Here is a 24,772-nt window from a genome sequence, read left to right on the forward strand (position 1 = left end):
AATATCTTGCAAATTTGGTAATGAAATCAGAATTTCCCTAACAAAATTCAGAAGTTTGCCACTATCCTGCAGTATGCAACTTGATATACTAAAGGATGCACATACTTTATGAATAAGCTCGTGAAAACTGTATTTTCCTTTTTAGTAGAAATAATCTTATTATTTGTGGATTTGCTCTAATTAGACCTATGGCCTACGTTTATGCTTCTACTACATGTTTCCTTTTACTGCAAATCCTCAGAAAATAATAAGCACATAAGATAGTCTTATTCCAAGTTACAAAACCACAGGAAACTTGTCTGCATACTATTCTACTGCTTGTTTACTGTTCCTTGACTTCCTACCTCTTCCTACCTTTTTTCAGTTATGCTTCTTCTGCCAGTCTTTTTTGCATTAATTTTAAGCTACTGCATCTAAATATCCCTTTTCAAAATTCTTTCGCCCCTCTTCTCATAAATCTATTTACATTTCCTTCTTCAAAATACCTCCCAAATACATTTTTCTTACTTTGCTATTACTCCAAGCTATCTTGCCTGATTCCCACAATCATCCCACACTGTATCTGATCTAGAGGGGTCTCTGTACCTGATCGCAGTATCCCTGCCTATAGCAGTGGGATGGAACTAGATGATCCTAAAAGTCCCTTTCAACCCAAACCGTTCTGTGATTCTATGATTCTATATGCATAGGACTGCAAATGTACGTATACACACTTATTTTCTAAGCACACAAAGAAAAACAACTTTTTTCCATGTCTGATTTTCTCTGATACCTTTCTCTTATGATCGTGTTTAAGGATAAGTTTAGGATTATATTTTTTTTCCACTGAAACAATTTAGAATTCTAATTTTTCCTCTCCTCTCTCTTCTTCATTCTCTTGTCTGTATCCTTTGCTGTCAGCCACAGAAGAAAGAGACGGCTGTTTATGCTTTATACTGATTGCAAACCTGACTATATTCATGGGTATGATAATTTTTATGTACACTACATGGTACAAGACATAATCACTTTGTGACTCAGCAATCCCGGACCAGGTGTGCATTCTGCTCCATATTACTTATCCAAATGTATTTTCCTCCATTTCTTAGTCTACACCATAAATCACAGAATCATAGAATGGCTTGGGTTGGAAGGGACCTCAAGGATCATCAGGTTTCAACCTTCCTGCCGCAGGCAGTGTTGCCAGCCACTAGATCAAGTACTAGATCAGGTTGCCCAGGGGCCCATCCAACCTGATATCGAACACACCCAGGGAGGGGGCATCCAAAAACTGGGCAATATGTTCCAGCACCTCACCATCCTCTCAGTGAAAAAAATCCCCCTGGTGTCTAAGCTAAATCTTCCTTCCTTTAGCTCAAAATAATTTCCCCTTTTTCTATCACTATCTACCCGTGTAAGAAATTGTTTTCTGTCCTGTTTATAATCCCCATTTAAATACTGGAAGACCACAATGAGGTCTCCCTGCAGCCTTCTCTTCTCCAGACTGAACAAGTCCAGCTCCTTCAGTCAGTCTTCATAGGAGAGGTGCTCCAGCTCTCTGATCAGCTTTGTGACCCTCCTCTTAACCCTTTTAACTCTTAAAATATATATCTCAATTAAATTTATGGAAGTATGCATCTCACTGTGTTGCATATATATATTTTCTATTTATCAGGTTAATCAAGGATGAAAACATGAATTAAATTAACTTTATTTTCCTTCTATAGGAAGACTGTGCAAGGAAAAAATCACTGGACTGAAAACTGAATGTGGTAAGAAGATGTAAATTCAGTTTATAATAGTGTAAGCAAGTCTTTCATGCTTCCTAATGTATTTGATAAGGTTATTTTTTTTTTTTTTATAAAGAGGAACAAAAAGTAAAAAGGGAAGACTGTTTATACAGAATGATTTTTTTTCACACAGAATCACAGAATGGCCCAGGTTGGAAGGGACCTCAAGGATCATGAATCTCCACCCCCCCGGCCACATGCAGGGCCACCAAACTCCCCATTCAACCAGGCTGCCCAGGGCCCCATCCAATCTGGCCTTGAACACCTCCAGGGACGGGGCATCCACAACCTCTCTGGACAGCCTGTTCCAGCACCTCACCACTCTCTCTGTAAAGAATTTCCCCCTGACATCCAAACTAAATCTTCCCTCCCTCAAAACCATTTCCCCTTATCCCGCTGTTATCTACTCTTTCAAAGAGTTGACTCCCCTTCTGTTTGTAGGCTCCCTTTAGGTACTGAAAGACTGCAGTGAGGTCACCCTGCAGCCTCCTTTTCTCCAGGCTGAACAAACCCAGCTCCCTCAGCCTGTCTTTGTATGGCAGGTGCTCCAGCCCTCTGATCATCTTGGTGGCTCTCCTCTGGACCGTCTCCAACAGCTTTTATAAAGAAACCTATGTGAAATAGACCATTTTTAGGTTGAAAATCATGCTAGAAATCCATAAGGAGGAGAGAAAAATAATAGAACTTCTTGGACAATGGAAGTAGGTTTGCAGTATGGAAGTAGACATGTGCCCAAGTCCCAGTCATAAACTAAGCTATGTCTTCAATGCAGTTATGCTTTTTCTTCCTTGTTTCTTGTGTAAAAGAGGATTACTGACCACACCGATCTGGTAATTCAGAATGTCTTCAGTGTCTGCTTCTTGTCTCCTGCAGTATGCTGGAGATTTTCCCCTCAGTTGTTCCCCACTGTATATTATTTTTTCTTCCAAAAAGTGTTTACTTTGTATGCTACAGAACTCTTCTGCCAGAAAGCATTGTCATAAGAGGGTGTAGCAGTAAAATGGGAAATCTGGATTCTAATCCTCGTGCAATCCTGCTTTAACCTGAACCACCCGTGCATGCTTTCCAGGAATACACTGTAATCACAAGCTAAGTAGAATTAGAATCATAGAATTATTAAGGTTGGAAAAGACCTCTAAGATCATCTTGTCCAACTGTCCACCTACTACTGATATTGCCCACTGAACCACATTCCTTACTATCACACCTACACATTTCTTGAATGCCTCCAGGGACAGTGACACAACCACCTCCCTGGGCAGCCCATTCCAATGCTTGACCACTCTTTTGGAGAAGAAATTTTTCCTAGTATCCAACCTGAATCTCCCCTGGTGCTACTAGAGGCCATCCCCTCTCATCCTGTTGCTGGTTTCATGAGAGAAGAGGCTGACTCCCAGCTGTCACAGTCTCCCTTCAGTTACATGTAGAGGGCAATGAGGTCTTCCCTAAGGCTGCTATTCTCCAGACTAAACAATCCCAGTTCCGTCAGCCGCTGCTTATAAGTCTTGTGTTCCAAACCGTCTCACAAGCTTTGTTGCCCTTCTCTGGGTATGTTCCAGGACCTCCATGTCTTTCTTGTAGTAAGGAGCTCAAAACTAACCACAGTACTCAAGATGTGGCTCGCCAGAGCTGAGTGCAGGGAAATGATCACCTCTCTGCTCCTGCTTGCTATACTATTTGTGATACAAGCCAGGATGACATTAGTCTTCATGGCTGGGCACACTGCTGGCTCATGTTCAGCTGAGTGTTGTCCAGCACCCCCAAGTTCTTTTCCTCTGCACAGTCTTCCAGCCATTCCCTCCCAAAACTGTAGCATTGCCTAGGATTGTTGTGATCAAAGTGCAGGACCTGGCACTTGGTCTTGTTAAACTTCATCTCACTGGCCTCAGCCCAGCCGTCCAGCCTGTCCATATTTCTCTGAAGGGCCTTCAGGCACATTAACACTTACTCCAAACTTGGTTTCATCTGCAAAGTTAATGAGAGTGCGCTCTCTTCATATTAAACAGGACAGGCCCTAATACTAATCCCTGAGGAACAGCACTCATGACTTGTCACCAGCTGAATTTAACTGCATTCGCCACCATTCTCTGAGCCAGTTCTTTGCCCAGCAGTGTACCTGTCCAAGCCACAAAAGCCAAAAGAAAGCCGTGATCACAGAATCACAGAATGGCCAAGGTTCGAAGGGACCTCAAGGATCATGAATGTCCAATAATGTAATTCTATGGTAGAATTCTTTCATGCCTCCATGCGAAGTTGAATCACTGTGCAACCAGGAATCTGAGCTGAAGGGCACAAAGGAAAAAATAAAAGAGGTTGAACCTGTGATCAGATGATGACATGAGTCTCCTAGGGGAGAGATGCATTGCAAATTGTTCTGTTTGCTGAACTTTATACCAGTGTGCCAGAAAGAACAGAAGGAAATTAGACCCCATGAGAGATCTAGTTAATTATGAGTTTCACTAACTCTGTAAATAAATGAATTATGGGTAAGATAATACACATAGCAGTTTATTTTTATCCCAAAGGGTAATGAAGCTTTGTGTTAACTGGGGAACAGAGCATGCAGCTGCTTGTTAGACTGGAGTATGTATTGACTAAGATTCAGAAGGTTTAGAATATCTAGAATATATCTAGAATGTCTGTAAGATTCTACCAAGGCTAAGGTATAAGGGTAGTGTAAACTTTGCAATCATGAATATGTAGAATTGATGCAAATATAAATGAGTTTAATTTTGGGATCTCATCAAAAGCAGGACTGTACAAATATATGCAGTTTAAAACTGGGAATACTGTAAGCAAGCTGTATCTTAGCTATGTTATGGGGATAACTAGTTCACTTGTAGTGCATGAAAACTCTTAATGTACTTTTTCATAGTGACTGATCCAAGACAAAGAGTTGTCTCAGTGATCCCACCTTTATCTGAAAGTCAACATGTCTGTGCTCTAAAGACTTGTTTATGCATTTCCCATTTAAGCATCAGTGGATATAAATAAATAAACAGCACTAGGAATTGCAAGCAGATCTCAGTATTGTTTTCCCCCTCTCCAAGTTAATCGCATTCTCAATAGATTCAGCCTGTCTTTGTTAGTCTCTTTTTAGCCCCCTAGCTCCTGCATTCCTGATTGAACTGTGCCTTGTGCTTAACAAAAGGGGTCTCTAACTTGTAGTTTAGGATTTAGAAATCAAGGTCTTCTTCTTCCTTGGTGAATGTTCCACCCATCTGGCCATCATGGATTCAGAGACTCTAACAAAGGAGCCTTAATGTGCTTGAAACAGTCTGAATTGCTCTCAGACTTCCATGTCTAAAATTTGTTTAATCTGGAGTTAATGAACAGTTCATCGAAGATGCCATCAGTAAGAACAGCATATGAGGCCACACCAAGTCAGTAATACAAATGAAGAGCAATGTGTTAAGGAATGCTAGAATATCTGCATATGCAGTAAAACATTTTATGACTGGGATCCATGATATGTTTGACTAGAGTACATTTTGTGAGAGATCTTCAGAATTTATGAACTCTACCTTCATCTCTGCAAAGCTGAACTTGGCTCAGTGTAGTTCATTCCAACGCAGAATTACTTTCTTGTAGGGAAAGCTATTGTGAAGTTAGGTGCTTCATCCAAAATACAGAAAAAAATTGGTGGTCATAGGATATGAGCAAAAGTTTTACTAATCCAATCTTACAGCTCTTGGATGTATAAACAGATGGCAAGATATCTCAGCAGGTGTTGCTACCAGCCCTTTGGCAGAACAAAACCTCTCAGTGGACACTAAACCTACTTAAAAAACTATTTGAAATAATGCTTCAACATCCTCTACTAAAACATACCTCCCTTGCTAGAATAGCTCATTATACATCTTGGAAATACAATCCAGTACCTAAGAGAAATTGCTCTGAATTTTGGATTTCTCAAAGCCATTAACCATAAGAGAAACACTTTTAAAAGAATTTGATCATCAAGTTGTAACAGAACTCTCAGATCTAAATATGTCCCCAGCTCCATATCATGTAAAAGGCAATAAACAGAGATGCTGCTTAAAAGCCTAAAGGTTATCCTGAGAACATTTCTCAGAGGAGGAAAGCTCAAAAAACCCACCCAGTAACTTATTTTATGTCTAGAATTTACATGAAAAAAATAAAGAGGATTTTTATTCTTCTCTTTGTTATATGGAAGAGCTTCTGTGCTTTTTAACAATATGAGTGGTTTAGCTGAGAAATGAGTGTTCTTTGGATACCATACATATTTTTAAAGATTTCCCCTTACAAATGATACCACAGCCTACCAAAACCATGGAGAATGGCAGCCAGGACAGCTTCAATGCACAGGAAGATTAATTAAACCAGAACTCCCAGTTTGCATAACCAGAAACTCAGCTGGGATAGAATAAAATCTTAGGCACTACGGAGGGCTGCTGAACATATTGTTAAGTAGAATATCTGTGGTTTCCTTTTTCTACTGATTCTTGCAAGAATATTTCATTAATAATTTTGGCAGGAACTCCTACAGGAAATAGTAGGCAACCAATTTATCAGGAAGCATATTTGTCACATAAAGAAATCCACAAGTACTTAATTTTGCAGAAGTCATTGCCATAAGTTGCTTTGGATGCTAAAAGTGTATTGGCTCTTTCAGGTATAAATAGAAAAAAATTATGAATGACAAGTGCTTCATTTGAGACTGCAGTGGTCCAAATAAAAGTGCTGGTTTGCTCACAAACAGCAATTAAGTATAGAATAATTTGAGAATATCTATTATGAATTTTCAGGACTTATGAACAGCATCTGACAAGTCAGAAAAATGATCTGAATGTCATCTTTTGTTACTTGAAGTGTTAAGAGGGATGTTCAAGAGAAAATACAGCACTCATATCTAATGTTTAGATTGTCATTACCTGATGCTCTGTCCCTTCAAGTTTAGAAAGCAAAAGTGGGCAAACCTGGAGAATGCAGTATAGCAGCAGCAACTTGAGTGCTGTGGAAGGAAACAGCAGTAACAAATATACTTATAACAAATAGCTTATACTATTCTTTCTTTTGTTATGCTTGGCTATGTAAGTTTGTCATAAGGAAGTCAGAGAAAAAAAAAAACCAAAAGAGACTTAGCAGCCTGGACTGCCCCATGGCTTTAGCTGCCCAGGTGTACTGTTTGGGACGTGCTCACAGAGCTACCAAAACCTACACTGCTGCTATATCATGGGCATTCATCTCTTAGAAGCATCTATGAAGACGTTAAAAGGAAATGAGTCAAACCCCAGCTCCAACTACAGTGGATTCTTAGCCTGGATATAGGCATTAATTAATTAGCAGCAACTGTCCTAAGTTAATCAGTTAGCAGTTAGCACAGTCTTTATGTTCAGTGTCATAAAGGGTGGAACTCTTAAATCTCTGAGATTTATTTGTATGCAGGGGGATTAGTTTCACATATTAAAAGGAAAGAGTTTGCAATTTATCTGTTCTGAAATATTCTGCAGCTGGACAAATTTTTATATTGATTTTATTGCTGTCCTGGGAACTTGTCTGCAACAGACATTTCACACGGGACTGACTATCCGACTGATCAAGGCTTGGGTGTATTTGCTTGGCTTCAAGTTTAATGGAGGGATGCTGAATGTTCAAAGTTAGGAAACATCATCTGCTTAATTTTCAATTAAACAACGAAACTGAAATTGAATGTGGGCTCCCATTTACCCTGCTGCAGCAGTGTGTTGTTAGCTTGTAACAGGCGTTTTGCACTGGGCTGGCGATCTGACTGATCAAAGCTTGGGTGTGTTTGCTTAACCATTCTAATTGATTATTTTATGAACTATGTAATGAGTTAAATGTAACAATGTACAAATGAGCACCTTCCAGCCAGAAACAAATTGTAAGTATGACAGCTTAGATACAGATTCATACAAGCAGGCAACACCATCCATTTTTTTTCTGATCTTAAGATTAGGATACAAAGTTATGAATCTGCATTTAAGACAAAAGGATCCTCCTCTTTTGACACTTGTATCCAGTGGCACTGCAAGAATAGGAGATGATTTTATTTTCAACCAGATATTGACCTCTCCTAGGAGGTGGCGGTTGTTAATTCTTTAAGTTTGTTACTTCTTGGGCAAATGCTGCTGTCAGGGGGCAGTTGCACAGAAAAGGAGTTGAGGGCTGTGTTCTTGGCACTTTGTTACCCACAAGCAGTGCAGTTTTACCCAAGTGTGCTGTGTGTGGGCTGAGTGCAGTGACACAGTTGGGTGAAGTTCAACCTTTTTCCTGTCTGTGTGAAAATGCAGCAGAGCTCTGGATGTAGCTAAGCTCATCAAGAGCACTTCTGGATATACACCAAGACCCGTCTTTGAATGAGGAGCGTGAAGGTTTCAGCTGATGTCTGCTGGGATCCTTCCTGACACGAGACTGCTCAGACTGTTCTCTGAAATGTAGGGTGCCTCAAGTTCATTAATCAAAACCCAAATGGACTTTGCAGGGCTTCAATTTTGCCTGCCAGTGCTTCAGAAACAGATGAGTTCCTGGAGATCTGTTATTAAATACAGAACCCGCATTTAATAAGAAGACTGCACTGCTTACACGTAGTGGCTGGAGATGGCAAAAACTCCCAGAGGCTGCCGTGAAGAGCAGCATGACCGAGGCATGGCATGGACAGCAGGCTCGACTTTGAACTGCCTGAAGCCGTGAATCCTGCCTCTGCAGCAATTCCACCACAAGCCGAAGCCTGGCCCATCATTTCCACGGCGGTACCGTCCCTCAGCGATTTTCCTGTAACGATGCGTTTATTTCTCGCATTTCCTAACAAACGATTTTCCTTACGCAAAGGAAGGTTTCCATGACGAGGAAGAAGTCTCACTCGTTTGACAAACTTTTTCCTTTGGCAAAAATCAATGAACCCCATTCCAATCTCCCGTTGCCGAGGTTTGGATTGCACATCGCGGAAACCTCTCAGAGAATTAATCCGTCCTCCAGGCGTGGAAAACATCGATTCACGCCGCTTCTCGGCAACTCAACCACAACAACAACTTTTTCAAACGACGCGGGCCGGGCTGCGACAGGGCAGCGGCACCATCGCGAGCGACGGCGGCTGCTCCCGCCAACGTCCGGACGGCGGCACGCCGGAGCGCCGCCGCGTAGCCCCTGCGGCGGACAAGACGCCGGGCTCCCTCGGCCGCCGAGCTGCTCCCGCCGCAGCCCGGCGCCAACGGCTGCGTGCCGCCGCCCGGCACCTGTGCGGCACGGGCGGGGGAGCGGCGGTCGAGAGGCGCCTGCGCACTGCGCGCCGCGCGGCCCCTCGCCGCCACGGCCGCAGTCACTTCCTGCCCCTGTGCCCATCCGGCTCCGGGGTCAGCGGCCGCCGCTCTGGCGGGACAGGGGCGAATAAAGTGGAGTTCGGGGCGGGGGAGGCCGCCCGTCCGCTCCCAGGTAGGGGACGGCGAGCGGCGGTACCGCGGCGGTCTGCCCGCCGCTCCCTGCTGCTGCCGCCGGCGGCGTTCGGCGCCCGCTGTCACCTGCCGCCCGCCCGCCCGTCCCTTCCTCCCCGCGGCTGGCGCGTGGCGGCCCGGCGGCTCCGCGGTGCTGCCGCTGCTCCGTTCCCTCACGCCCGGCCCGGCCCGGCCCGGCGAGCTGCCGGCGGCGCGGTTCCGCTCCCTCCGTCGCGCGGGAGTTGCGAGGTGGCGGTGGGGAGCGGCGCGGGGCTGCGAGCGCGGCTGAGGGGAGAGGAGGAGGAGGAGGAGGAGGAGGAGGGCGGGCGGGAAGGAGGGAAGGAAGGAGGGAAGGGCGGCCGGGGCGCAGGTGGCGGCGGGCGGGCGCGGGGCTGGAGCGGGCCCCGCGCGGGAGCGGCGGGGCCGTGCGCTCCGGGAGAGCCGCTGCAAACAATGGAAGGCCGAGCGCGCGGGGCCGCCGCGGAGCCGGGTGCGCGGCGTTCGCCCTTTCGCTCCGTGGAGCTGATGGCCGTCTGCTCGTTTCGGCAGGAGCGAGCCGCTGCATGTAGAAGGACCGCGGGTCGTGCGCACGGAAAATGCCTCTGCGGGACAAGTGCTGTCAGACGGAGCACCACCACCATGGCTGCTGCGAGCCAGGTACGGCGCGGGGGCGGCCGTGCGGAGCTGCGGGAGCCCGGGGGGTGACAGCTGTGCGTCGTCGGGGGGCGGTCGGGGCGTGCCGCCGCTCTGGATTATGCTGGAGCTGTCCTTAAGTACCCTCGAGTTCAACCTGCTCGGTGTAACTCCTCGGATCCTGTGGGGTGCCTCGTTGTAACCCGTGGCTCCAGGTGGGCACTGCGTGCCTGTCAGAAGCAGGCGAGAAAACACGTAGAGATTCCAAGTGTTCTTGTTTTGAGAAGTGGAGTGTCTTGGTCTGTCTTTAGTTTCTTTTCTTGTTAAATGACGTTTCTGGCGATCTCCTGCATTTTTTGAGTATCCCTTTACTTTCACCCTCCTCTGGTGAGCTCAGATGAGCACAAGGATCTTCTTGTCAAGGTGGGGGGGAAACCCTGGAAGTCCTAAACCTCCTGTCTGCATCCCATTGCTATGTGACACAGGAGATGCTGCCAGTAGAAAGTGCTTGAAAGTTTCAGCTAGCTCGCTTGATTTTCTGTAATTGTTATGCCCGTTGTTACAATTGGTAGTCTAAAAGTAAACCTGGTTCTTTTCTTCTTGCCTTTCTGTGTAATTTGTTATTTGGATGCTTTTGCTTGTATTTGAAAAAGAAAGGCATCTTTTTTTGGAATTAGTACTTGAAAGTCTGCTTGTGGAAGCTTGGTTATACTACTTTAATTAACTGTAATTTGAGAGAAGATACTGTTCAGCTAGAAGAAACACTTTTTGCGTTTAAGATGAAATGGCTTTGAGTTGTTCTCGTGTTTTATAAAGGCTAAAATACTTTTCTTGCCCTACAAATAACAGTGATGTGTGATGGCTGCTTCATGTATGTCGCTCCTTGATGTCAGTGGCTGTTGCATATGCATGTTAGGGGCAGTATGCAACCCAAAGTACACTATTTTGAAGAAGATGGAATGGGCTGGTAGACTACAATATGTCATTGTGTTAGAAATCCCTAAACAATTAACTGATTTGTAATGGTTGTTACGTGTTCATATGTAACAGTATATTATGGGGTCAGCACAGTCGTGTGGTGTGTTCATTTTATCGTTCCTTTCTTAGACTGCTTTTTCTTTCTGATGTTCTTTTCAGCTTGAATTTACTTATAACCTTACATCCTGCATTTCCTGCATTTACTCTATTTGCAGTTGGTAAACCTAAATAGATTTTCACAATGCTGTTAGTGCTCCTTACTAAAACATAAATTTCGTAGAGCTGCTTTGTGCTGGCATTAGAAATGGAGACCTAAAAATGGTCTAATTGCGTCATAGAATGGGCAACAGAGGAGCCAATGGAGGAGCTACAAGTTTAGTTTTGCTCATAACAAAGATGACTGACGTGATTTTTGCAAACTTGTGCTTGAGTAAGTGCTGGTATTTGTGTAAATTTGGTATTCCATCTGAGCAAGGCTTGGTTGGTTTTTGAATATACAGCAACAGAATGCTGTTAATTCTGTGTGCGTGAGCACTGTGTATCAGAATAAGTTGATAATCTTTTTGCTGGGTAAATCTTATAATAGGTTTTATGAAGATTCCAGTGTAACATGAGACTTTAAATTGTTACTTCTGCAGTTTGCTTGAACCAGAAGCATTTTTTGAATGCCGTTTTATTGTGAAAACTATTATGGTACCTGTCTTTGGACCATACTAGCTAGATATGCTTGTGCTTTGTTCTGATCATGGTGGAATGGATGTAAATTCTGGGTGCAGTGACAGCACTGAATGTAGTACGTTCAGAAGAGATGTGTTTGGTAATTTTTTGTACATCTGCTTTGTTGTTTTGGTTTGAATGATGGGAGTCAGGTAGCCTGTTTTGGGGAGCTGCCTTAACTGATGGAAACTTCTGATGAGCCAGCATGGTTCAGTATGTTTATGTTTGATACTCACAGCTTTGAGTACATTCTTGCTTTGACTAATCAAGATGACAGCGTACTCTCAGAAGGTATCATGTCTGGAACAGTCACTATCTTATTATATTATTATTTTTTAATTCACTGTTGATGAGAATTTTTGCCTAAGACAGCTTGTACTGCATTCTTGGCCTTTCACTTTAGCTAGCTTATTCTATTCTTTGAAAATCTATAATTTAATAACAATCGTCTTTGCTTTCTCAAATGACTTACTATCTTTTATGTATTTCAGTGCATATATTGGAACCTGGTGATCCTCCATTATTACAGCAGCCTTTGCAAACATCAAAATCTGGTATTCAGCAAATCATCGAGTGTTTTCGATCAGGTATAAAGCCGTGGCTTAACTCTTAGAAAAGTTTATTACCTTATTTTAACAGTTATTTATTTAGGGTAGATTTAGTGTATATATAAACAAAACAAAAAATCAACACCTGACTTTCTACATATTTGTAAAATATGGATGGGTTTTTGGTATAAAGTGATATTTCTTTTTGTCTGCATTTTCATGTACGCTGGTCAAGTTATAACTCCTGCTGTATAATCATCTTTCAAAACCTTTTTTTTTTTTTTCCTTAAGAAATAGCTTGTTCTTCTGCTTTATGTCATCCCTCCAGCTGTTATTAATGAATTCATACTAAAACTCTTGAGTGGCAGACAAAATTCAATATTTGCCTTGAACTTTTTAGTACTGCTGTATCATATTGCTTTTATGGTGTTCCTTGACTTTTTTTTGGAGTTGCAATTCATAGCAGTGAACCTAAGAATAACAGCTGAGTGTTTGGATGAGCGTACCAAGGGTGATTGAAACCTGTAATGCTTTCAAGCTGGTTCTACAATTCTGATGTGGCAGAGCAAACTTAGTGCAAGAATGCTGAGTTTGTGCTTTTAAGTAGTTACATGAAAAGATTTTATATAAATCAACAGAGCTTTATGTCTATGAAGTAGTTGTTTCACATGTAAGTCATTGATGGTATGCAGTGGGCTGTGTGTCTGGTCTGAGTTTTGTAGAATGACATAGTATTGTGTATGTTCTCCACCTGCATTTAAAAACTTCATACAAAAAAGAAAACTGAATATGAGAGTCATCATTAGCAACTTTATTTATAAGTGTGAGTGCTTGAATGAAGTTGGCATAAAGCCTCAAATATGTGTGTCAGGGCCCTTTGACTTGAAGGAGGCTAATGGTAGTACTAGTAGTTACCATTAGTTACTAGTACTAGTTGGCACTAGTACAAACTGCAAGTTGTCTGTCTCAAGGCAGCTTCTAGATTGTCCTTTCTGGCATTTGTTAATTGATAGCTTACCTTGTTGTCTTCGTGGCAGTTGCACAGAAGGCAAAATGACTTGGACCAAGATTTTGCAAGTTAGTTTTGAACACACAGCTTTTCATTTTGCTAAGGAGCTCTTTCGATTCTTAAAGGAACATTGAAGAAATAGAGCTTAAAGCCATAACCGTGAAAGCAATTTTAGCAGAAGGCTTCTCCAGTCGTAAAGAGCGTTAAGGATAACAAATTAATTAGTAACTCCTTTCTAATTATGCTAGACTCAAATGCAACAAAATCATAATATAGTAAACAGCATTCTTCTATGAATCTTAGAATGAATCACAGAATGGCCTGTTGATAAGGACCACAATGATCATCCAGTTTCAACCCCCCTTCCTATGTGCAGGGTTGCCAACCACCAGACTGGGCTGCCCAGAACCGCATCCAGCCTGGCCTTGAAGTTCTGGACTTCTGTAATGCTGTTGTAGAATAGAATGTTCTCCTATGAGAAAGTGAACTGCTGAGGGTTTTGTGGAAAGTGAAATTGCTTGCTGAGGGCCCAGCCTTGGCTGTTTCTGCCAGAGAATTGTTTGCAGTGACTGATACTCTGTATCAGTTTCTTTTGGTAGTGATGCATTCTGTCACCTACATCTATAGCTACATCATTGCTTGCCCCAATGAAATGCAACTATGAAATAAAGCTATGGTAAACTGGAGGAAGCATATGCTGGTGGAAAGCTGACTGTTTCTTGCCACAATCGGTAGCTGGTGAAGAATGTGCAGATGCTTGCTTTTTCTCTGCCTGATGAGTCAACAAAACCAATGGTTGCTTTAACTTATTTTCTCTTCCAAACTCAGGAGTTTGGAAGGGTCTATTGTATAATCCACAAGGACCCATTAAGTCATTAACTCTTATGAAAAGCTTCACGGCATAAGAAAGATTTGAAGCCAGAGGAACCACTGCATCATCTAGTCTGACCTCTGATATAAGTCCTCAAAATTCTTAAGGCTGATAGTTTGAATTAGACAGTCCTTCAGTACTGAGGGGTAGAGAACTTTCATTATTACATGAGAGAGGGGTGGGAGAGAGGGATTGAAGGATTGGTTAGGAAGGAGAGGTAAATTAGATGACTTTTTTCCATTCGAAGGGTATACTTGTGTCTAGGATATGCACTGACAGCACAAGTCAAATTTTATTTCATGGTGTACTGACACCAAGCTTGAGGCCTTTTATTTGGATTATAGATAGTGACTTACTGGAATTTCATCTACATGGAGCATGTTCAGTTCTGTTCAGCTGTGTTTTCATGTTATTTTCTTTACATGCAGGCATTGAAGTATTTGTGGGTGAGATTTCAGTAAATAACATGTCCTTAGGGGGAACTTCATGCAGTTCTCAAATTTGGGATTTTTCAATAAATGCAAGTTTTTTTCCAGTGGTCTGTTGTCTGTAAAAATGCAGGTCAGATGAAGATTAGGTTGATAACGCTTGAGGGGAAGAGTGGTGAGAGAAAAAGACAAGAACATAAGGCAGTGGCTCAGGGAAGGCATAGGCAGAGAAAAAATTGGATGGTTGCCTCAGGTAGTCAAGTTTGGGTCCTGTTTTTAAGCACCTGAAGAAGGTATTGTGCTTTACTAAAATGCAGTTATAAAAAGATTTATAGCATTATTAGGCCAAGAAATAGAAAGCTGACTAGATAAGGTCTGTTCACCTTGAAGAACAATTATGGAATTATTTGTATTTGAACAAGCTTTTTGTTTAGAACGTAATTCTGCAGTGTGACTAAGTTTGATCTTTAAATGGAATCCTTAGTTGTCCACGTTGACCAAAACCTTGAGCTTCTGCTTCAGCTGGAAAAGTATATCTAGATGCCATTTTTACTGTTTCTTAGTTGACTGTTACACTGTTGATACTTTGCCAACTTTCATTATAGTTTTGCTGTTTTGACTAATTTAGATTAATTTTGTTTTGTTCCTCTATTAAAAATAAAATCAAGTTAGAGCAATTAGCTGAATTTGTGTAGCCAGTGTTTTCTTCTTGTTTGGCATGGTAAGTATTCATCATTCAGTGATTCATTGCTCATTGTGGCCATTATGTTCATAGTTTTAGCAAGATGTGAAATGAAGGAATGGATTTGAAGTGTAATATAAACAAAAGATTCAAAGTTTAAGCAAGGCAGGAGCTGGAAAACCTACAGTTCTAGATCAGACTTATCCTTGCATGTTTGGATATTTTATTTTTGAATATACAATGCATATGTATACAGTAGTTTGGAAAACCTGCACATTTTGTTGAGCAATGTGTGTTTTAAGGGAAAATTTTCTAAGTTATTTTATTCTTTTTGCAGGCTAAAAATATGTCTCCAGTTCTATTTTCTTCCATAAGTACGATCGCTTTTATCTTGTATCACATGCCTGGATGTAGTAACACTGATGTTAGCTCTTTGTGCTTCGTTCTTACACTCTGTTGTATTTTTTTTTTTCCTTACCTCATAATTTATTACGTGAAATAGCTGCATTTTTATTGCTTTCTTAACATGATGAGCTTTTTTAAAGTCTCTAGGTGCTTATTCCCTCCTCCTAGAAAATTGTATTACAGCAACCAAATATTGTACCATGGAATCCTTATTAATGTCAGCTGTTGGTTTTTGGTCCAAGTCGTTCTGTTTGTTTGCTGTAAATAAACTGTAATATGTGTAAACTTTAATTTTTATGTATTTATTTCAAACTAGGCTTATTTTCATAATGGAAGTTGATTACATATCATAAACTGTGCAGTGAAATAGCATTAATGCAAGATGAAATACTGTTATGATTGTTGTCTTATAAAATGCTTTTGCTGTCATGTGATGATGCGAGTCAAAAAAATGAACGGAAAACCTTCCTTAAGTATAATATTTCTTTTATTACAGGAACTAAACAACTTAAGCATATCTTGTTGAAAGATGTGGACACCATTTTTGAGTGTAAATTGTGCCGGAGTCTCTTCAGGGGATTACCAAATTTAATTACTCATAAAAAGTTTTATTGTCCTCCAAGTCTTCAGATGGATGATAGTAAGTTTTCCTAATTGTAATATCTAATAAAGCCACCTGAAATTGAGAAATTTCCCTTTTTTGTACCATTCGTACAAATGCACGAGAAACAAGATGCAGAAAACTGATGTGGAATTAAATTTAAATGGTAACGTATGTTGATAACCTTTATGGTAGAAAAGAAGCTACAGTGCTGAATGAATATGCACTAACAGCACAGACCCATAAAATAATCAAACAAATATAATCAGACAAGAATATAGGTCCAGTGCTTTAACAAAAGATGCCACTGTTAATGATTTTTAATTCTTTTTAATTCTTCCACTTTTTTTTCTTTGGTTTCTTTTCCCTCTGGAAGATAATGAAAAGCTCACCATGGTCTGAGAAACTGAGTCTCATAGAAAAGCTTGAATCTAAGCAGGCATTTCGGTTTTGTATCAGTAGAGTTCAAAAAGAGTTTGGCTGGATCATGTAGAGTGATGTAGGTGATGTGTGTCATTTTTTCCTGTACTTGGGAAGTATTTGGTAATCACAGATACAATCCTTCATTGTTAGTCATGAAACACAAACTGAGAAATCACCCTTTTTGAAGACATTTTCTTCAGTTATACTGTATTCATTTCTCATCACTTCACCTCCATCTTCCCTCTGGGAACCAGACAGGATGTCTGGGAACAGCACAAAACTGCACCAGGGAAGTTCAGACCAGACATTAGGAAAAATTTCTTTACCATGAGGGTGGTCAAACATCTCTCATTCTTGATAGACAAGTAGCTGATGTCCCCAAGGCTATCAGCATTCAGGAGGCATTTGAACAATACCCCTTAATGATGTGCTTTAACTTTTGGTTAGCGCTGATGTGTGCTCAGGCAGTTGGACTTGAAAGTCCCTTCCGACTGAACTATTCTATATTCTTGGGGCATTTTTGTGATCATGTCTAGCCCACGTTCTTTTTTGTAGAGAGTAAACTTTATTATTAAAAGGAAAAAAATGAATGTATTTGCAAAAAAAAAAAAAAAACAAAAAAAAAACCCAACAACAACAAACTATTAAAGATTCAATTCAAGTGATAATGATTTGTTGATGTCAGTAAAGCTGAGTAACTGAGAAATGTGCCAGCATCTAAAGTGTTTTGTAAAGCTGCTTTTGTTATCATGGTTGTCTTTGTTGTCTTCATCAACATTGGTGTGATGATGATTTTTCTTCCTTAGTGTCTTTGTACCTCAATGTTTCAAAAACTATGGAATTATAAGTACATGCGACTTAAATTCAGGAATGTCTAAGTAAAATAAGATTAACCTGAGTAAACTTCCAGTCTAGCTGTTGGCTAGCTTTCCTTTAATTGGCTGCTTGGCTGATAGAGTTCACTGTTCACTAGGAAGGGTACAAATGAAAGCGATAATGCTATGTTCTCCAGATGAAAAGAATAATACTAGATGCTCTGAATTAAGTTGCTGCCTTGAAGGAGATCTTCAAATCATTTTGAAGAATTTCAAATGGGATCATCTCAGTACCTCATGTTTTTACGTTAGTGCACGGGGGTTTTAGTTGTGCCAGTGCTGATGTTTAGCCTGCAATGCTAGAAACTAGATCATTGAACTTAGTTGGCATTTAAAAACAGGATGTTTCTCAGGGTTGTGATATCATCAGTAGCTTGTAAGCAAATGGGATTTTTTATTTTTTTTTTTAAATCTCATTTTTCATTTCATAATACAAAACCTTTAGGGTATCTCTCTCACGAAGAAAAAAAAAAAAAAAAAAGGCAGGAAAATTATTGGTACTTTTGCTTTTAAAAAATACAATGCACGTAACATCATTGCAGTAGCCAACGATGTAAATGGTTCAAAATCATCGGAATGAACTTTTTTGAGAGTAAGTATATTAAAACAGTACTTCAAGGGCAAATTTAACACTTGCAATGTTTTCTTTTTTTGCTTAGGCTAGTAAAGGAGAACCACTGTATCTTCTTTTCTTGCTTTTTTTTTTTTTTAGTCTGTTTCAACTCATTTTCGTATTTTCAATATGAACTTTCGGAGAAGCTCAGTGGAGTCATTTCTTGAAGTAAATTCTTTCACAGAATTCTTTTGAGAAATTAGTAGGGGAAAAAAAAAAAATTCTAAAATAATATAGGATTTTTTTGTCCTTACATTTGTTACTAAGTCTCTCAAGTGTTTTGGTAGTCCTAACAGTTTTCACTGCCCCAGAAGTTAAGTTCTGTCTCATCTACGTCTGTCCTCACACAATGCTCAGGTTACGCAGACATTTCGTTGGCTCTTAAGGGACTGTTCAGAGTTCATGGCAAAGAGCTTGTTTCCAGAATTGGGTTAATTTATTGAGGATGCCTGTTTCCAGCAGTAGGAAAATTGGTTTTTAATTATATTTCAGATTAGCTGCACACCTAAGAACAAGCACAATCTTATGTCCTTAGTTTTGCAATTGATAGTGACTTCTAGAGAACAATTTAATTTGAAGCAAACTAGTTTTTAGCTTAGGTGGCTTCCACATTAGCATACTGGAGGGATGTAGTTCCACAGTCGGCTTCTAGTAAGAGTGTTGCTTATACTGATACATTAAAAATGATTACTCAAAGCCTTTCTGTGTGAAAGATCAGAAAAATAGTAACAATGGTGCATGTTTGGTGTCTGAATTGACACTTCGAGTTTTGTGAAACTTAATGTAAGTTGCCAAATCATTTAAAAATGTCTTTGCTTTTTTTTTTTCCCTCCAGACCTTCCAGATATAAATGATAAACAGAGTCAAGCCATAAGTGACCTCCTGGAAGCAATCTATCCAAGAGTAGATAAGCAAGAATATATAGTTAGATTAGACCCTATAGAAACGAATCAGAATGCTGTATTTCAGTATGTGTCAAGGACTGATAGCCCAGATGAGAACACAGAAAGTAGTAGTGCTCCTGATCAAGCTCCAGTACCAGTACAGGAACCCAGCACTGAACCATCCAAGGCTGTTTCAGCTCCGGCTCCGGTTGGGGAGACTGTGGAATTACCTCCTGCTGATCCTGTTACAAACAAGGTGATCCCTACTCCTGAAGAGCAGCCCCCAGCAGTAACACCTGAAGTGGACTCTTTGGATAATTTTGATTTTGGCCACCAGTTGGTTTGTTGTCTTTGTAGAAAAGAATTTCATTCTAGACGCAGTGTTCGCCGGCATATTAGAAAAGTACACAAAAAAAAGATGGAGGAGCTGAAGAAGTACATAGAAACAAAAAAGAAACCAAATCTGTGCTCTGCAAAAGGCCGAAATAAGAACGTTCTTGTAGCATTAGGTAGAAGTTGTCCTGTATGTTATAAATCATTTGCCACAAAAGCCAACGTAAGAAGGCATTTTGATGAAGTCCATAGAGGATTAAGAAGGGATTCCATTACTCCTGATATAGCTACAAAGCCTGGGCAACCTTTGTTCTTGGATACAGTTTCTGCTAAAAAATCTTTTAAGACCCGAAAACAAAAGTCGTCTTCAAAGGCTGAATACAATTTAACTGCATGCAAATGCCTTCTGTGCAAGAGAAAATATAGTTCACAAATAATGCTGAAAAGGCACATGCAAATTGTTCACAAGATAACTCTTTCTGGAAAGAACTCTAAAAGAGAGAAAGGGCCCAACAATACTGCCAATGGAACAGAAATAAAACTAAAAGTTGAACCAGCAGATTCTGTAGAACCTTCGCCCCCTTCCATCGCTCTTTCTCCACAGAATGAATTAAAGGGAACAAATCATTCAAATGAGAAAAAGAACACACCGTCAGCACAGAAAAATAAAGTTAAACAGGACTCTGAAAACCCTAAATCAACCTCTAAGTCAACCACTAAATCAACCTGTAAATCAACTACTAAATCAACTTCTAAGTCAACCAATGCATCTGCTGCAGGTGGCCAGCAAAAAACCAGGAAGCCAAAACTTTCAGCTGGCTTTGACTTCAAGCAGCTTTACTGTAAACTCTGTAAACGCCAGTTTACTTCGAAACAGAACTTGACAAAGCACATTGAATTACACACAGATGGAAATAACATTTATGTTAAATACTACAGGTGTCCTCTCTGCTCTTATGAAACACGTCGCAAACGTGACGTGATAAGGCATATAACTGTAGTTCATAAAAAGTCACCACGCTACCTTGGGAAAATAACTGCAAGTTTAGAAATTAGAGCAATAAAAAAGCCAATTGATCTGGTTCTAAATAAGGTGACAAAAAGAGGCCCTCAGAGGGATGAAACAAAACAGATTGGTTCAAAACACGATGTCACCTCTAATTCGCCCAATAAAAAGTATGAAGGAGCTGATGTTGGCATTGAAGTAAAAGTAACAAAAAACTTTTCTCTTCACCGATGCAATAAGTGTGGGAAAGCGTTTGCCAGAAAAGCTTTTCTAGAACATCATAAGAAAACCCACAAGGCGAATGTATCTCATTCACCTGAAGAAAACAAAACCAAAGGCAGAAGTACGAGATCTAAAGCTGTTGTCTGGTGAGGAAAATATAGTGTTTTGTCTTTTTTTTTTTTTTTCCCCAAACAAAACAGGAACAACTACCTTTTATGTTCTGTTGTTGATATATTGCCAAAAACATATAGATCCATAGCAGCTTTAGCAGTTTAAATACTGTGATATATGTCTGAATTGTTTCTTAATTTTTATTTATTTTTTTTTTTTTAGAGTTTAGGAAAAGAGTTAATTTCTAAATTTGTCATAGCAGGAAGTTGGAGTAGAATATAGATTAAGCTGTACCGAGTTGACTTTAAATTGCCTTAAGGCATCTATTGTAATCAAGCTAATGTAAGGACATTTCTAAAATAGCATGTTTTCAAATTATCAGTGCCTTTGGTTCATTTGAATAACGTAGCCTGTTAATGAACACCTCAGTAGCCTCACTGAAGAAGCACTAAAAGTACCATGGTAAAAGCTGTTGGCAGAAAATTTCTCTATGGACATATTAGAATTATTATTTTATAAATATGTATATATAATGTGTATTGTCTGTGTTCTGTCCACAGAAAGGCATAGAACAGTTCTTTGAATGTAATTTGGGTGCTTAATTTCTTTGGTTTAAAATGAGTTGGAGTTAGGATCCTAAGGACACTTCTAAAAATTGTCAGATTAAGGTTTTGATCCTTGTAGTACTTATTTATATAAGCACAAGTTTGGAGACTTCTGGTGATTCATTTTTTAAAATGTTTGAACCTCATAGTTTTTTTTGTTTGTTTTAGCCTAGATATTTATACAACTCTGGCCAAGAATTTTCTTAATTTCTGCCTCTACAGAATGCTGGGATTTTTTTTACACTTGGGGGATTTGTATTTGTATTTTCTTAGTTTTCTGTTGCCTTCGTTTTAGATTAGAGATTAGAGGATTAGAGAGGGTCTGATTTTTAAGAGAACCTTTAAAAAAGGGAATTAATAGACATAGGTGATAATTTTGTATTACAGAATGACTGAGTGATGCCTGAAGGTTTGGGGATTGTACAAAAATGAACTGGACAGACGTTAGTGATACCTATAAGAGTTTTTAACATCTTTATTCAGAAATATCCTTCATGCATATTTGGTGAAAAGAAAACCAAGTTATATGTGCCTTATTCCATCTTTTTACTCTGAAATTCTGTATCCCAGAAGGTAATTTGATTTGAGTTTAGCGTTTGTAGTGAATTGCTACCTAGTTATGTTAAAACATAATGTGAAACATGTGGCTTCCTAGCAAATCTGGGTTAAATGGGATGGAACTTCAAAAAATGAGCTGAGCTGGACCTTGAATTATGGTGATTTCAAGAGGCCTTTTGTATTTTGATGGTAAATTAAAAATTTGAGCTTATGAGTTATTTATATTGTGTAATTTAAGAAAGGATTGTACTGGTAAATGCAAAGTATTAATTTATTCCCATTTCTTCTCAGATAGGTTCAAGTGATGTTCGGAAAATTTGGAGTTCATTTGCATGAAAAAGACTTTAATGTGGTGTTGGAACTGCTAATATCTTGATAATGGTACTATAAGGAGGAAATATCTTCATAAGCTGTTGTTTTCTTACTAAATTACATCCATTCTTACTGCATGTAGTTAGTGCCTCCTCCCAAAACACTGCTGTAGTTGAAATGCACTTGTGCTTCTAAATTAGCAGTTAACTGTGCTTATCTTATGCAATTGAGGTTTGATACGAACTTTCTGAACTTAAAAAAAAACCCATACAGAGGCAACTTGACAAACAACAGCTTTGGAAGAAGACTTTTGTTCCTCATTTAGGAAATCATCTTCAGAGAGCTCATCGTACTGTTCCTCCCTGATAGTGCTAATTGCTAACAGCTCTGACTTTTTTTGTGATATCCTACTTTGGCAATTGTTGTTATATACTGTTTTAAACTTATTACAAATGAATGTATAAGAGCAAACACGTAGTGTATATTGGCTGGATTGTACTAATTTTTAGTATTTGCCATAACATCAGTTTGTTCATATAGACTAATTTCCCAGTTCTGGGATGTTCTATACTACAGTCGCTTCAAAGATGTCCATATTTTTTCCACGCGTGGTTCGTTGGACAACTTGATAAACATCTAGGATGTTTACAAGAATATCCACATTCCTCTATTCTTTATTATTTTTTAAAAAAATGATACAACAAGCACTTTAATGATAGTTGCAGTTTATTTTTTCAATTTATTTTTTGAAAGATCAACACACTAATGTTAATATGAAGGTAGTGAATATTCGTCGATGTGTTATAGACAGACAATCTGTGCACAACCACTTATAATGTTAGTTTATTTCATTAAATATTAATAAAAAGGGAGGATAGTATGAGAGAAACTCCGAGTAATTTTTCTCTCGATATGATAAATGACCACTATAGATAGCACTTGAATTTGTATAATTTGGAAAATGTTTTAGATCCTTTTTATTTTAACCTTTTAACCAGGACTTTAGGAAACCTGTTGCATGCCTGCCATTATGGAATTCTTGGTGGGTTTCGTGCAACAGTGTTTTTTTTGTTTTGTTTTGTTTTGCGTTTTAGAAAATATTTTGTTTAGTGATTTGTGTCAAATTGCTACAATTTGAAAGGTACTGTACATCAGAAGAAATACCGTGTTTTTTATATAGGTTTACTCCTTTACTTAGGGAGATGCCTCGTGTTCATATATACTTTTTGTATAAAATATATCTAAAATTGTTGATCACAAGATCAGGAGTAAAAATACTTTTATGGATAGAGAACTATTTGGCCCTGTTAGTGCATTGCACTACAAGTACTGTGAATGGGAACTGGACCGTAGCTGTTGCTCAAAATGTTCTATATTGAATGTACATGCTTTTGTTTGGATAAATGTACTGTATTTGGTTGAAAATAAAGCAGACTGGAAATCACTTTTAAGTGTGCATAAACAGAAAGATGTTTTTGTAAACCTGGAGTATCTGTCATTCCACAATCAGATAGTACAATTTTGCATTTTTTGTAAAGCTTACCATCTGATCATTGAAACTCGTTGTTTGTAATATGCTGTTGTAATAAATGTTTTGGTTTTGATATTAAAAGTTTGGCACTTGTGGAGTGAATGTTTCTCCACCTTATGGTTGACACTTTGATACTGACTTTTTGTCTTTTGTAAAGGTATCTCCTTTTTAATTAAGCAACATTTGCTTTTGAGATCCTTTTAAAACAAAATTGAATACAGATATTGAAGGAGATAGGCTATGTGTTTACTTGTTACTAAGAAAACTGAGTTATCTAGTTTGCATTGTGAATTATGTTGGTGGCCAGAGAATGTTAACTCTTTGTGTGATTGGAATATAAGATCTGCCATAATTGTTGCTTATTCTTCTGGAAAGGAAGAACTTCTTGCTTTTTAGGTGCAATTTAAGTCATGTTCCTGAATACCAATGGGTTAAGATTAAGAAGTTAAAAAGCCAGAATAGTAATAGAATAACAGTTCATTTTTCAGCTATGTGTGGTTTCCGTTGCCTGTTCTGGATACATGAGCAGTCTGCATCTTGAAATTCTAGAAGGTAAAGTTATAGCTGTTTCAAAGAAGCTTTCTGCAAAAGGATCTCCAGTTCTGCATCCATGTAGAGAAATCATTTTGTTCCAGTTGAGATTGTGAGTAGTGTATTTGCTTTTGAAGATGTAGCTTAATAATTAGCAATTGTCACACCATTTTTTTAAAATTAAATCTTCCATTAAGTTAAATCTGCTGCGAAGCTCTTTTGATGCTTGAGTCTCCTTTCTGTCTTGTGGATTAGGTTCGCTTTCTCTTTTTTCCTGTAAGGAAAATGAATATGAATATGATAGACCTGTTCAAATGAGTGATTTTTTTTTAAAAATCTTTTTGTACTGCTATCTTGAATGGGGGGAGATGGGGCAGGGGGGCAGGGATTGTACAGAGGAGGGGGAAAGGATTGCTGATTGCTCTTTTTTGACTAACCCTACAAATTTGTAATAGAGTTTTGGGTATAATCAAGATCTATGTGGGTACTTACACGTGGGGTTTCATGTGAACATATATGTTGACATGAGGATATGTTGACAATGAAGATCAGTTGTTAATTAAGAGGCACTCTTGCATAGGTTTGCTCGTTGATAAGACATGTTGGATTGGCCTTTGTTGCTTGGAATACCAGAAAACAAATGTAAGCTGTCCAGTGTGCCTTTGGAAATAAAGCTGAGAAGCTGAGTCTTGTTAAATAGCTTTGTATTCAGAAT

At 39.3% G+C, this 24,772-nt stretch overlaps 1 protein-coding gene and 1 long non-coding RNA gene across 3 annotated transcripts in view; both read left to right on the top strand.

The window, feature by feature from the left end:
* LOC122159072 overlaps positions 1-1,736 on the top strand; it is a 48,776-nt gene extending 47,040 nt beyond the window's left edge. Inside the window, exon 3 of the long non-coding RNA XR_006168377.1 lies at positions 1,707-1,736. This is a non-coding gene — a long non-coding RNA (uncharacterized LOC122159072). The remainder of the gene's footprint in view (positions 1-1,706) is intronic.
* A 7,361-nt stretch (positions 1,737-9,097) lies between these two features.
* Positions 9,098-24,259, top strand: ZNF800 (zinc finger protein 800). 2 transcript variants are annotated; one of them, XM_042816195.1, is made up of 6 exons: positions 9,098-9,182; positions 9,731-9,838; positions 12,001-12,096; positions 15,949-16,092; positions 18,800-20,555; positions 21,975-24,259. In XM_042816195.1, coding segments are annotated over exons 2-6 (2,058 nt in total). In that variant the 5' UTR covers positions 9,098-9,182; positions 9,731-9,777; the 3' UTR covers positions 21,976-24,259. The 2 variants fall into 2 exon arrangements, with proteins under 2 accessions (XP_042672129.1, XP_042672128.1); XM_042816194.1 differs by having other exon boundaries at positions 21,979-24,259.
* Positions 24,260-24,772: the final 513 nt, after the last annotated feature.

This window comes from Centrocercus urophasianus, unplaced genomic scaffold, assembly GCF_019232065.1.
Source record: "Centrocercus urophasianus isolate 14NV4802_14NV808 unplaced genomic scaffold, USGS_Curo_1.0 seq_15, whole genome shotgun sequence".
Classification (NCBI taxonomy): domain Eukaryota; kingdom Metazoa; phylum Chordata; class Aves; order Galliformes; family Phasianidae; genus Centrocercus; species Centrocercus urophasianus.

What these genes read in the sequence shown, in the direction of transcription:
- ZNF800 (XM_042816194.1), top strand. Translation starts at nt 9,778, where the DNA reads ATGCCTCTGCGGGACAAGTGCTGTCAGACGGAGCACCACCACCATGGC. An exon ending in CCATGGCTGCTGCGAGCCAG is followed by an intron (nt 9,839 to 12,000) that starts GTACGGCGCGGG and finishes TATGTATTTCAG; the next exon opens with TGCATATATTGGAACCTGGT. An exon ending in CATCGAGTGTTTTCGATCAG is followed by an intron (nt 12,097 to 15,948) that starts GTATAAAGCCGT and finishes CTTTTATTACAG; the next exon opens with GAACTAAACAACTTAAGCAT.